General features: G+C 41.5%; 1 protein-coding gene across 11 annotated transcripts in view; it reads right to left on the reverse strand.

The window, feature by feature from the left end:
- LOC104050949 (poly(rC)-binding protein 3) overlaps positions 1-14708 on the reverse strand; it is a 512398-nt gene that overhangs the window by 20433 nt on the left and 477257 nt on the right. For all 11 annotated transcript variants that reach the window (XM_064443235.1, XM_064443233.1, XM_064443230.1 and 8 more), the window contains 4 exons: positions 12627-12743; positions 8677-8808; positions 4585-4713; positions 2338-2481 (listed from right to left, as the gene is read on the reverse strand). In XM_064443235.1, coding sequence (XP_064299305.1) covers positions 2338-2481; positions 4585-4713; positions 8677-8808; positions 12627-12743 — 522 coding nt within the window. The remainder of the gene's footprint in view (positions 1-2337; positions 2482-4584; positions 4714-8676; positions 8809-12626; positions 12744-14708) is intronic.

The following is a 14708-nucleotide window of genomic DNA, read 5'->3' on the forward strand; positions in this document are numbered from 1 at the left end:
GGTAAGGGGCAGAGCAGGGCAGGACAGTGTTCACCTTCCTTTTAGTTCCATTGTGCAATAGAGTATCGAAGAAGCACAAGAGAATTAAAAGCAATACTTAAAGAAGAAGAACCCCAACTTGTTAAGGAAAACTAGAAATTTGATTTTGCTAGTGTTTCTTGATATGCAAGCATTAAACAAACCAAAACCTTTCAAGGTAGCCATGACGTAATTTAGGATGGAAAAATAACTTCTGATGGCATAGCCAAAAGGTTGGATGGAATTAAGACTGCTGATAAAATTTTATTTTCAGTATTCATTTCCACTTAAGAAACCTGGTTAAAGTGTCTTTCCATATTGATGCCCAAACACACCTTGACTATTTTCTTAAAAGTCTGCTTAGTCAGAGCACACAGAAATTCAAAGCACACAGAAAATGTCTGTCTTCCACTCTTTCTCACATCAACAGGGCTGCATTAGAAAAGTGAGAACACTTTTTTTAACTGATAAAACTGAGGATGACAACAGCTATTAGACCTTAAAATAGGACACTTTCAATTATTTATACAAACTGCTCAGAGCACTCTAGCAAATGGTTTCAATACCTTTGAGTAATCATATGCAGAGACAGTCTTTGAAGGTAATGGCAATTACAGTACTAGTAACATGGGTTGCTGCATATATACACACAATTTTTTAAAGGAAAGCACCGCAGTGTAAACTTACATATACGGAGTAAATTATTCTGAACTTTCAGTCATAGACCAATTTCTGGCAAATTGTTTTAAATTTCAATTCAACTTTGGTCACTTAGGAAGCAGATTTCTTATTCTGAAGACTACTAAGAGTGGTAGGCTTGAACACCAGCAATTGAATGCTACTATATCCAGATTATGAAAATCTGGATATACATCACAATATATCATTACAAAGTAGAAGGTAAAACTCTGAGACAAACATTCAGAGAAAGCTCATTACAAGGGCCTGTCAGAAGCAGTGGTACTTTGGCGTATGCTTGAGATGCACAGGAGCTTCCTTAAAACAGGCAGATTGTGGTGCTGGAGGTCGTCACACTGCCAACAATACCAGCAGCACCTTGTGCCCACCGCCCCACCAGGAATCCCCTGTCTGGCCTCTCATATGGTCTCTGAATTGCCTAAGGAGGGTGAGACATGGTCTCTAGGGCTGCTGGCATGGCAGCCCACAGCCCACAGCCCACACCCCACCACAGAGTGATGACCTGGGCTGGGCTATGGCTGGGAGGTGGGACCTGCCTGCAGGTGAGTGGCTCTTCCCACTGGGTAACTATTTAAAAAGAGGTCTTGCCATCATCTCGGGGAAAAGATTTGGGTGGGGGTGCCTTACTGCCAGAGAGGCGTCACTTATGTGAATCCTGAGAGATGGCTGCCTTCCTTTAGGCCAGGTTTAGGAGACCAGTTTCCCCCTGAGTTGGGCAGGGCTTGCAGCATCTCACTCCTCCACCATTGCACATATCTGGGCAGTGCTGCTCTTAGCCTGTTGGCTATATGGGTCCTGATGTGAGCCTCCTATGATGTTTTTAGGGGACATACCAGCTGTGTTCATTGCTAGCTCTTCAGTTGCTAAAACTGCATTCCCCCGCAATGGATGATGGCAGAACAAATTCCTGCCACGTCTCAGCGGCACACTGCAGACCCATTTCAGAGCATTATCAAAAGACAAGGAAGAGTTACATTGCACACGGGGTTTTAAAGGCTGATGAGAACCCTGACTGATATAGCTTAAGGTAAAGGGGGAATCATCAAAACTTACAATATAAAAAAGAAACAGGAATGCTGTTCTTTTGTTATCAATCAGGCTGTTGCATGCCATGGTTGGGAAGGTCTACATCTGCCTGTATGTAGTTCCTGTAACCTCAGAACCCCATTGCTACTTGGTCCTGAGGGACTATAAGCAGCAGCAATTATGTGTGTGTGTAAATTTTTCCTGCAGAATGCACTATATGGTCCTAAAAAATATGAAAACTGTGAGAAAAAATATGCCTTCCATGAACAGAGATATGCTCCTGTTTGATCATCTCTGAAAACTGACAAAACTTGCAGTGGACCTGCAAGTTAAGAATGAAAAAAACAGCCCCTACAATAAGCAGTTGTGTCCCCGTAAGAGGTCATCTGATTTGGGCACCTCTCAATTTGGAGAAAGCCACACTTTTCTTAATTACAGAAGTTAATTTTAAGTCTTGGTAAAATACCGGTCATCACAATTTTGCATCAAGTTTGCAATGCAGCGTTCTCCTTTCCTGCAGACTGTAAGCACACAGAGTAGACAAAGCACATCAATACTATACCAGGCAAGAAAGAGTAAAAGTTGAAAACTAACAGGCGCTGGCTGAGGTTGGGCCAAGACGGTGTGGTTTCCAGCTGAAGCCAAAATGGTGTCTGCTCTTACCTGGCCACCTGCAAAAATGATAGGTGCAGAGGCAGGTTTGGGACGGTAGGGTATGGTGGCACCTTTGGGTGGGGACTGCAGACAAAAACACAAAGTGATCAAAATGCAGAATGAAACAGAGCTCATGTTAAACAACCACTCCTTATCTTGGTCACTTCAGACAACAAGGCATGCAGGTAACTCAACCCAGGTCATCCCACCCTGCCCTCCACCCCAACATCCAAAAAGCAAGCTGGAGGCCGGTTGTCTGGGCTTCGAGGGGAAGAGCTGAGGTCTCGACTACACAGCCAAAACAGGCAGTGCTGGCACTCGTGGCTTCATTACCTCCACTCTCAGATGAAGCTATAAAGCTTCATTCAGCATGTCATGGCATTTCAGGAAATATGGGCACGATTTTGAAATTTGTCAATGTTTTGGAAGGCTCCGGCTCTGTTCTCCCTTTGTTAAGATGGAGCTCATCTCCTGCGTACCCATCTTTCCTACCCTGCTACGCATCAAGGTTTCTTGTTTTACCCACTCAGTTAAGTCAGCTGTTCAATTGCAAATGACCAGCCTGATTCTGCCTTGTGTCTGACTGATCTGGAAGATCGGAGAAGAATCCTCACAGCTTGGCATGCATGAAAAGGGAGTTTGTTCCCTGTAGCCCAAGGCAAGGACCCAAAGGGAAAACCCCTGACTGAGGCTAACTTTCTCCTTGTAAATAAAGCAGGAGCATGTGTCTGTAAAAAAGGCTTCAAGCTGTCTGTGCACCACCTAGCAGAATGGTGCCCTGATTTCAGTGTATTAACTACAACTAAAGAAGCTAACAATGATATCACTTCCATTAATTAATAACACATAATTAGCTATTTCATGTCAATGAAGGTGTTTGTTGCCAAATTAAATATATGCTAAAAACTAGAACACATTCATTTTCTTAAATGTTTGAAGCAGTAAACTGTAGTGAAGCCAGTACCTTCTTAGTGCTGCTTGTGATGTGCCTAATGATAAAATGAAGTACTTCTTATGTCAAAACTGGTTAGTTAAAAAGTGGGAAAATAGGACTGTGTCCCTCTGATTTTGCAAAGTGGATTCTCTCATCTTCTTTAGCAAATAACTACTTATTTCACGAACGTCACTTGGACAACAGATTACCCTCTGTATTCACAAGGTTGGTAACTATTACCATCATATACTCCATCTCTAACAAAATAAAAATATTTAATATTATCTTTCTGTTCACTTGCATTTTTATAAAGAAATTCTTTCCTCACAGTAGTCCAGCAAATTCTGAAGCAAGAGTCAGTTTTACCCAGTAAAACACTAGGGATTTATTAGTTTTTATGCTTCTATTTGCATTAGGCTGTATGACATTTTGATGCATTGCATACTTCTGAACAGCCAATAGCTGTAGTGCTGTCTGAAACACTCCACTGTTTCTCTCCTCTTTAAAGAATAACAGAGCAGCAGGGTGTCAGATACCATCATGAGACAGCCCTTGAATAGACTTAGGTAAAAAACCAAACCAAAACAAAAAAGCACAAAAAAATTTTCCAACAGGAAAATACGATAAAAGCAGAGGATTTTCACGTTCCTTGTCAAAAATTATCGTTACTAGGTCAAAATACTTAATTTTGATTTGCTGAAATATTTTTTTTCAAACTTCTATTAAACTTAATTGTTTGAGAAATGTACTTGCACAAAATTATGGGCATTTTCAGCAAGGGTTAAAATGCCCAGAGTTTTATATAAATTAATTTTGTATCGTTTAATCTAAGAGCCAAAAAACTGCCGCCAAAATGAAACATCCTGGCCTTATGCGATGAACCGACCCCGACAAAGCAAAAACTCCTGGTAAATCTATATTACACTAGTCAGATTTATTTCTATTTAAAACAAGACCTAGATCTTTTCTGTGCTATTCTGCATCAGAACAAAATGCTTTTCTCTCAGAATGGGCTGCAGCTCCATGCTGGACCTGGTTTGCTGTTTGACAGTGCCATGACACCCTGGTCTTTGATTGCTAAACCCTGCTGTGAGAGGCTCTCAAACACCAGGAAGGGGCACTAACAGAGTCCTTTCGAAATCCCTGGCTTGGGAAGGGCAGGCAGCACCCCTGGGGAACCCAGGGCAATTGAAAATTAGTAATGTGTTTGAGCATCTCCCAAGTGAGAGGTGATATACCAAACACTCACTCACCTCCAGCATAACCACGCATATTTGTTTCACGCACTGGATAATGGCGTCGGGGGTGCCTGATATAGTCACTGCGCGCTCCGTTGAGTTTGGCAACATGTCCCCTGCCACCTGCACCTGGGCTCCTGTGGACTTGAGAGGAGACAAAGCAAAGAGAGCGTCACCGTCGGGCAGGCAACGGCATCTCTCAAAAGCCGGTGATTCACTGATGTGATGGAGGGGATGAACCTCTAAATTTTTGTCTTTGCTTTGACAGATATGTGGTAAAGCGCGTATGTAAACTCATGCCCAGACAGGGTAATTGGGGTCTGGCAGGACATGGATTTGCTTGTTCAGCCAGTCTGCAAACACTCCCGTCCTAGGAAGATTAGTCCTCAGGAGCTGTTAACGAATCAAACTGTGACCTGAATTTCAGGACAAGTCTTTTAACCCCCTCAAAGACAGATGGTTGCAATGCTGACTAAAAAAAGAAAAAGGTGAAATAAAGTACTTTTTAATAATAAAAAAAAAAGAAAGGAAAAAAATGCTGATAACAGAAGAAGGTCTGCTAATCAAATGAGCTGCAGATGAACGGCTCTTTAATTCACTAATGGCTGACTTGCTTCTTTGGATGAGATTTGGGGCTGCCTTATGCTCTGAAAAATTTCATGTCGTTACAGAAGCACTTCTAAATTATAATTAATGTTGATTAAATATATGCACATCATCAACTTTTTGCTCATTAATGAAGCCAAGGAGGTAAATGAGCCAGTTTTGTTTTATTTTTTTAAAAATTTGATCTTGGCACTAATGTATCTTAGTTAACAAAAAAAACCCCAAAACAAAATAACCCAAAACAAAAAAAATACATAAGGCTAAAACAATCCCTAGCATTATTTCACAAACATCCTGAAAGACCTTTTCAGTCAATAGGAAAAAACCCAGGCATTTCATGTTGAGTTAGTACTTTCATGTATTACAAACAAAATCTATTCCTGACTGTTATTGTAATGCAATATTTTGGGCTTTTTATAAAAAGCATTTTCAGTAACCATTGACTTTGTGTTAGTCAGCAAGGAGTTAATTTATTTTCCTGCTGGTTACATACAACACATGTTATTCTTCTTTCCAGAGACTGATTAAATTACTGATTGCATCTTCTGTTCACTAGTGCTGTTTAAGGCCAGAATATCAATTCCTTGCTCTATAATAGGCTTTGGAATTTTGCCGTAATTTGATCAATCAGTCATACTTTTCTTTTCTTTTCTTTGTAATCTTATCTTGAAAATAGTACAGCAACACTATGTGTTGTTCCTTGGTACATGACTGGACACAAAAGACCATCCCTCGTACAATTGCCTCTCAGTGTGTTGTGTGATGATGAAATTAGACCACATCTAGAGCTGGATGCTCCTTTTTTTTTCTGCTTGATCGTGTTTGCTGTTTAACGTACAGTTCTGGGTATCCACGCATCTAGCACAAAATACTCTGCCAAATGCTGCAGTCATTTATGTGTTTGCTTCCAGTGCCAATCTTGTTTAGTCTTTGATTTTGGTCATATGTCAGCAACGAAAAAATGAGTAATATATTGTCCATTACCCTTATGCCTAAGAAAATGTGCAGCGTGACTTCCCGCTCCATTAGCCTTATCAAAACACCTATTTGGACAAACTCTATCCTTTTACTTCCTTGTACTAGACTAGGAGGCAATTGCTTCTGAAACTATGCTCACCAGTCATTTAATGTACACAGACCAACAGACCAATCTCACCTTTAGAAACCTGTCCTAAAAGCCCTCACTTAGTGCCATGCATGAGGTTACCAATATTTACAATAAAATCTGAAGTATCGACTGCTGTAAAACCTAGAGCCAAGCACTCACCAGCACATGGTTCACAGTCATACCTACTCCTATTTTAACACAACTAAGAGATTGGCTGGATTCCTGCCGCCTGACAGCTCTCCTGGACACCTAAGAGATCCGGAGGACCAAGAGAAAGCATGTCTTGTGGCTGAGGTTGCCTCCAACCATGTGCTCTGACAGTAGCTACACCTTTTCCAGTGGCAAGGCTTTAGCCTGGTTTCACCTGCTGCCTGCCAGGGCGAGGAGGTGCAGCTGCTTGGCAGGCTTTCTGACTCTCCCAGACACGAACTGCTGCAAACCCCAACAGTCTGGTGGCCATGCAGAATCTGAACCTGAAATGCCCCATGCGTAAGGCAAACTGAACACCTTCCTTCCAGCCAGGAAATGCACTTCAACACACAAGTGTCTTCTCCCATCTACCCAAAGTTCTCTGACAAAGCTTTTTTTTGGGATTAAAGAAAAAAAGGGAGAGGGTTTGCTCTGACCCTAACATCTGCACAGAAATTATGTTTTCTTTCCCTCAGTGTCATCAAGTGACTCCTTTTTCCCACATCTCAAAAGCTGGTTTGACAATGAGGACTACCAAGAGGCATAGCTCCTGGACTGTGATGAAAAATAAAGTAACAGCATTCGAAGAAAAAAAAATCTGATTTGTAACTGCCTTTTATTTGCAGGTCTCAGTGAGCACAGAGACTCCCTTCAAATGGCAGGGCTCTGAATTGTTTCTCTGTGAGTTTACAGCAGACAACCTATGCATGTTTTCATGAACGCAGTTTACAAAGCGAGAGGCACGTGGAGGAACAACATGATGTTCACCTGGCAACAAAAACTCTGAAACATCTTTTGGCAGCTCTGTGAGCTAATGGAGCAGTACCTGCTGCTTGTACTTCCCTGTATGCAAGGAGGGCAAAGACTCTTTCAGTAGTGGCCAAATCCTGAAAGGTGAACATAAGCCTTCAGAGGGAACTTCTTTAAAAAAACTCCTGGGACAATCAAATTGGAATTGAAATAATTTGGAAGAACTTGAAAGCCAACAGGATAAGACTCTTAACTGTCCTCTATCATCTCCTTTCCTTCCACGGCTACCATAAACTAACATTTCATAGCAAATGCTGGATATAAAATTTTGATCAAAGGATTTTCCACTCCCTTTTGACATTTGTTCAAATTTTCTGTGATAGAAAAATATCCGTTAACTTTTTTTCACATTTGAAATGAAACATAAAAGCTGACTGAAACCTACTGTCTTGAATCTACATTTTAGATAAAAAAAGGAAGTCCACTTGGGTAAAGCCTGTCAAAAGCTTCTGTTTTGACATAGTCAAATGGAAAAAAATGATCAGCATGTTATCTTGATATTCAACACCTCATCCCATGTTGGAATGAATACAAATTTTGAAGGAATAGCGTCACTTTCTCCAGAATAAAAATCCATTTTTTTCTGAAATGTCCTACTCAGATTTTCTCTTCATAACTGAGCATGTACCTAATTTTCTTGTCTGACTGATTACAAACATTGGACCCTTGGCTTGGCATGTGCTATGTTGTTACAGCCATGGATGGAAGAATTAAAACTGGTACCATATGATAATTTTTGCATTCCTGGTTAAAGGAAAAGGTGGCTGCTAGCACAGCACATTGAATGGATACCTTTAGATAAAATTTAGATTAAATTTTTTTAAATTTAAATTTAAATTTAAACCCATCAATATGGGTTTGGAATACATGAAATCGGGTCACCTGCAGCACAGTGAGATTAGGGAGAAATGGGAAAGGAGTATGAAAATAAATTTTTTCTAAAAAGTAGATCAAGCATTTGATCGACTAACCTGGACTCCCCAGTGCTACTTGGGCCTCTCTCTGACTGCAGGGGTGGCAGCTAATTGAGAAATGGCTCAATGCTGCAGCTTGGGATCTCCTGAGGACTGCCTGGGAGGGGGCTGCGCCTGACGAGAAACTGGACGAGCCATTTCTGTCACTGAACTGTTGCTTTGCTAAATTGTGCATGAGAGATTAACATGTTGTAAAGCTGTTTCTTTATTTCATGCTTGGTCTTTAGCTTCAAGGAAGGTAGAAGGGTACAGCTGTGCTGGACCCCGGCTTTCCTGAGAGCAAGGCTTTTCCAGACTTTTCACTCAGCGCACGCTCACGTTTGTGCGATGAGCAAAGTGCAGCATCCGATGGCGTAAGAGCGCGCTGCGGTAGGACGCTAAGCTAGCCAGCGCTTCCGGCAGATGCTTTCCAAGACTTACCTCCCTGATTTCTTTGATTTTGGAACCTCCTTTCCCTATAAGGGATCCACACTGACTTGCCGGGACGACGAGCCGCAGAGTTACAGGCGGTTTGCTTGTCACCGTGCTGTTCGTCATTGAAGCGTTTATGTCCTGTAATCATAATGCCAGTGAGAATTAGTGGAGGATTTGTTATTCCTGGTAAGCACTGAAAGGCTCAGAGCAAATGCCTGGGCTGCTCATGGAGACCTGGGGAGTGTGCAGCTAGCCGTGGTTTCCTTGTGTTGCAGGTAGAGCTGCCGGCTCAGCTGGCGGTACGCCGTCAGCACGAACCGCACAAGTGGCTTGTGCCAGAGGAACCCTTTTGCAGTCTGGCATTGCAGGTCCACACTGTGGGACCAGAGGACAGTTTCTGAGGCAAGACCAGGAGGAGGAGGAGGTAGTATCTGTCATTAGACCAGCCAAAGGAGATGAAAAAGACAAAGAGGCTTTTGAGTTCACAGGCCCCCAGATCCTGATCTGGACTCTTTTCAACTATCTCAATTAGAATATTTCTACTATATGATACGTTTTTACATTTCAGGCAATTTCTGGTCAGTTTGATAAAAAGGAAAAAGGTTAAAAAGGGAATGATGAAGAATCTGTGAATAATCTGAATCAGAGAAGATCAGATTATTTTCATAAATGTTTTGCTGCCCCCCAGGTTTAATTTCTCCTTTGTAGCAGATCCATAAGTATTTGTATTGCTAAACAATTTCTAAAATCTTTTCCATCACAGCTACGTAAACAGAGTACAGAGAGCTCAGCAGAACAGCGATTGCCTGTATCCAGGTAATGTAACCTATATCTGTGTATCTCATTATCTAATGAGACTACTTATAGGTTCTCATGAGCATTTCAATATACTACTTGTTGCAAGATTTACATTGTTTTAAATATATTTTGTTTGTTCAAAATCTTCTACGCAAGACAAACCAATCCCTCTAAAGTCTTTATCACAGCGGAAAAGATAAAGCTTATCTTCCCACTGATCAATGGGATGCTGTTGAGAGCACTTAGGATGACAAAAAAAAAAGCCACAAGCTGCATGGCAACCACCCAACAACTCACGAGAATCTCAGTGTGGTTTGCTTCACGTGGGCATGCATAAAAAATACCCAAAATCTCTCAAACCATGAGTCTCACACGTGCACCTTTTTTGTTTTGTTTGAAGGTAGCTGCAATAACCAGAGCTGGGCCAGACACTGTCTGCTCTGGGATATTAAATTCTTTAAATGGCTGAAGAAACCTTCAACAAAAAGATATACATGAAAAATAACATTTGGTAGCTACCTCATTTGTAATTTCTGAAACAGTACTTTATTTTGCCTCCAAAGTGTTACAGTTACCTCATTTTATTGACAGGAATAATTATAGAAACCTAACTGATTATGAGAGACATTTTTCTTTACCACTGTTCTTTTAAATATACCAGAAGCCAATTATATTAAAACTAAATACAGATATTTCAGCATATAACTGCAGTACCTTATCTGCAAGGAGTGCCAATACCCTTTTGCTAATATCTACATGAAGAGTCCAGACTATCCTCTAAAATCTACAAGGGTAAATATGCATAAAATGTAGTCAGATGCCTGAATTTCAGATTTCTTTGCCTACTGCTAGCTACAGAACTTTCAAAGACAACGTGGTGTTTCGTGGTGGGGTGGAGATCTGATGCTGTGCAATGTTCAATGGTTTTATGAGAAATGCAGTGTTATTTCCACTGGGTACTCGTTTTGGTGGGAACTGGCAAGGATTATCTCTATTAATGATGCTCTCAGCATTTGTCAGGATAAGAACTTAGAGCAAAGCATATTTTTTTGTGTGTAGAGGGCAGGGAAACTGCTCCCTCCAGGTGTCCATGGATTGGAGGGTGTTGTACCATACACGAAGCTGGCTCTTAAGCTAGAAGAAACAGGGATAGGTGCAAGATGGGTAGGAAATAAAGCTGAGAAGGAGATGACAACAGGTGGTTTTAAAATTGGGCTGGGCAGAATAACTTGTGTGGTTCTGCAGGATTCAACCTAAAATCATTATTATCCCATTAATAACTGGTAAGGAAAAAAAATTAGCATTCTTATAATATACCATGCCACAAAACCAGGGCACTTTATCAACATGTTGAAAGATTGGAATATCACAAAGGAAGATCTGAAAATCCATGAAGGATTGGAGAAATATAAATGTGATTAATATCTGCAGTATAAAAAAAGGGTCATCTGTCTGGGGGCTGACGGGAATGTCTGCTGAGACCAAAGAGGTTCCCACTGAAAACACCTGATCAGGAGCGGGTAATACCCACCAGGCACAGCATGGCTGTGTGTAAAACATTACGGTAGGAGGAGGTGAGGTTTTTCCAGGAGCAGTAGGGATATGTTAACCTGATAGCCAGGACAGAGGACTGTTAGCACCATTAAATAAGCTCTTGTGGAACTTCATTTGCAACGTATCCACAACTGATACATACTTTTAACACAAACTGTAACTGGGAAAAGGTAGAAAGGGACTACTAGAGTCACGAGGGGGTGGGGAATGCATCCTCTGAAAGACTGAGCTTTGCTCACTCTGGCAAAAGCAAGAGAGTGAGGGGATAAAAAGGGTTTCTAAAAATATGTCTAAGAGGGGGATTCTGAGGGATGGAAAGGGAAGAGTTATTTAAACTAATGGCCAGTGCTGGCACAGGAACAAAGCTGTATAAACTGCTCGCGAATAAATTTAGGTGAGGAGTGAAAAGAAGGTGCCTAATTATGAGACAGCTGAGTTTGTGGATCCAATATCAGGAAAAAGTGAGAAAAAATATAACTAGTTTTTGATCATGCTGTGAAGGAGGCTGCAAGTCATGCTGCTTATGCTAGAAGACAACTGCATCTGATGACCCACAAGCTCTCTTATAGTCCTGTTACTCTAAATGTGAACAGTCACCATGTATAAAGCACATGCTGATGTTTCCCATAGATGCCAGCATCTCCCAGTGCTACAGGGAGATGTGGAGAATAACCTCACTGACGTGGAGAAATAAGTACTCATAAGAAAGGGATTCAAATCCCTTCAATTTAATTACTGATGGAGAGAAACATCCCTATTGTCCTGCTGCAGGTGATTCAGTCCACCTATCTGCAGGCTGTTCCTTTAGCAGAAGGTAAATTGCCTTCTGCAGGGGCCTCTGTCTCTCCACAAAGGACAGGAGAGATGCCTGGACTGGATGTCTGGTTTTTGAAAGTCAAGGGACTTAAATCCTCTCCTGAGTGACCAGGATTCTTGTTCTGTAGCCTGCTGCCTTTTCTGTGAGGTTTCCTGTTAAAGTGATAACCATATCTAATCATAATTGGTCCATGAAACTTGAAGAGATCCCAGCACTTTAGGTATGTATCTGCACAGAACTGTAATTCTACAGTAAATTGAGTGTTCTTTTGCCTCACTTACTCTTAGTGCCTTTATTTTAATTAATTTTAAAAGCCAAGCTTTAAATACGGTAACTGGTAAGCATATAGTTTGTTTTTAAAATGATTTTTTTCTAGTTGAATGAATTATATATTCATTTTGACATATATAAAATTTACTTCAATACCAAATGAAATGATATAAAAACAGAGCTAAAAGTTAGGCAATTTTTCTTTTCAAATCAAACCCACAATGGGACCAGAAATTTTCCAAGACATTTTTCCTACCATTAGTGCACATTACTAGAAGCAATTGCTTTTCCCTGAAGCCTCCAAAAAGCAAAAGAAATGATCAAACAGCTTGTAAATTGACCCATTATTTTTCTTCAGCGCTACTGCCAAAAGCATTTATAAAAATACAACCACTTTCATTGCTATTAAATAGAACATTAAACAAATCATATTTAACATTAAAGCAAACATGAGAAAATTCAAACAGTGTTTGTATTTCAACTTGAAGAGAGAAAAAAACATATTTTATTTGCTTACCTCTTCAAATTTTAGTGCAATCATAGAAAAAGCTTTAAAAATTGCATCTGTTGGGCCTGTTATTGTCACAATTCTCTCTGGACACGAGCCTTCTGAAATATTGATTCGAGCACCACTCTGTCAAGAAGAACAAATATTTTTCAAATTTATACTTCCCAGGGAGCAAACTAAGTAGGATTAGGGATGTAGTTTAGGAAGGAATATCTTGAGGCATCTAATTCACTCCCCTACAACTGCAGCCCCAACATCATATAATTTCAGCATAAACTGATCACACTCCAAAAATTCATCTAACTGTGGGAAGCCGGATTCTGTCTGGGTAAATACTTATGCAGCCTTCATCGCAGTATGCAAATAGCGCCTCTGTAACTCAAAGTTGCAAATAATTGCATAATCAAGTCTTTTCCCTTCCCTCTTGCAGGGTTAATGTTAAGTAGGACTGGAGCTGCACAATTTCAGATGAGGTGGTTGTCTCCAGGTAGCATCAACATCTCCCAGGAAAGACAAACCTCTCTGGTCCAGAGACCGAAAGGTGGGACTCTATCTGTCTAGCTGGGGCATTGCTTTGAGCTGTGGAGAAGGTGCCTTATAGATGCATCTCATATGAAGGCAGTCAATTAATATGCATGGAACAACCCTTTAAAGGAGTAGCGGTAGAACAAGCAACAGTAATGGTGTTATCTCCTTACGGCAAGGAGTCTGTTGGAAGGCGTTAGAAAACCCCGTCTTGGAGACAAGCAGCATGACTCTCAGGTATACTTAGTCTCCTTTATGCCACTGTGGCAGTGCAGAGAAAACGCTAAACTAGATGTAAATATATTTAAGAGGATCTTGGTGTAGATAATGATCAAAGTCAGTTCAGGTAAGATCCACGCTACATTTCCCTGAGATTTCAGGCATGGAAATGTGCCAATGCAGTCTAACATGTTACTGGAGCCTCAAACTCATCCACAGGCACTGAGCTTCTTGAGGATCTGGGCCTATAGCAAATGTGAGATAATCTGGGTTAATTTGGCCCTTTGCCTTCAGGGTTACCATGAATCAGCCAATGTGCTCTGTGTCTTAGCACTTCTTCATGTGCATACTGCTGCTCAACAGCAGGATATCATATTCCCCCATATGACAGCGATCAAACTCAAGAAAAAAAAAACCAACCCAACAGTACTGATAGAAAAACTTTGCTGCCACAGATTTGGTTGGCAGAAATACTCAGCATTTATAGCTAAGAAAGGGCAGAAGGCACTTCTGTCAGACCAACCTGAGTGGGACTTGCCCTCATCAAACTAGGTCAGGAAGGAGGTCAGGGCCCAGGGCTCTTCCATGCTGCCACCACCACCACCTACAAACCTGGGGCTGTAGGACTCAGCCTGGCCACAGGTGGTGAAGGAGCCAACGAGGAGAGATGTGCTGCTTGACCTTATATACTAACAAACAAAGAAGGACTAGTTGAGGATGTGAAGGTTGGGGGTAGCCTTGGCTGCAGTGACCATGAGATGGTGGAGTTCAGGATCCTGCGTGGTGGAAGCAGGGCAACAAGTAGGATTACAACCCTGGACTTCAGGGGAGCTAACTTTGCCCTCTTCAAATATATGCTTGGAGGAATCCCATGGGTTAGGGCTCTAGAAGGTAGGGGGGTCCAAGAGAGCAGGTCAATATTCAAGTACCACCGCCTCCAAGTTCAAGATCAGTGCAGTCCTAGGGGGAAGAAGTCAAGCAAGGGAGCCAGGAGACCCACATGGATGAGCAAAGACCTAGAAAAACTCAAATGGAAGAAGGAGGTTTACAGTGTGTGGAAAAAGGGACTGGCCACTTGGGAGGAATATAGGAATATTGTCAGGGTGTGCAGAGATGTAACAAGGAAGGCCAAGGTCCACTTGGAACTAAATCTGGCAAGGGATGTCAAAGATAATAGGAAGGGCTTCTTCAAATACATCAGTAGTACAAGGAAGACTAGAGAAACTGTAGGCCCACTGCTGAACGAGGTGGGTGCCCTGGTCACAGTGGATGCAGAGAAGGTAGTTACTGAATACCTTCTTTGTTTTGGTCTTTACAGCTAAGGCTGTCCCTCAGGCATCTCAGCCC

This window comes from Phalacrocorax carbo, chromosome 2, assembly GCF_963921805.1.
Source record: "Phalacrocorax carbo chromosome 2, bPhaCar2.1, whole genome shotgun sequence".
NCBI classification, from domain to species: domain Eukaryota; kingdom Metazoa; phylum Chordata; class Aves; order Suliformes; family Phalacrocoracidae; genus Phalacrocorax; species Phalacrocorax carbo.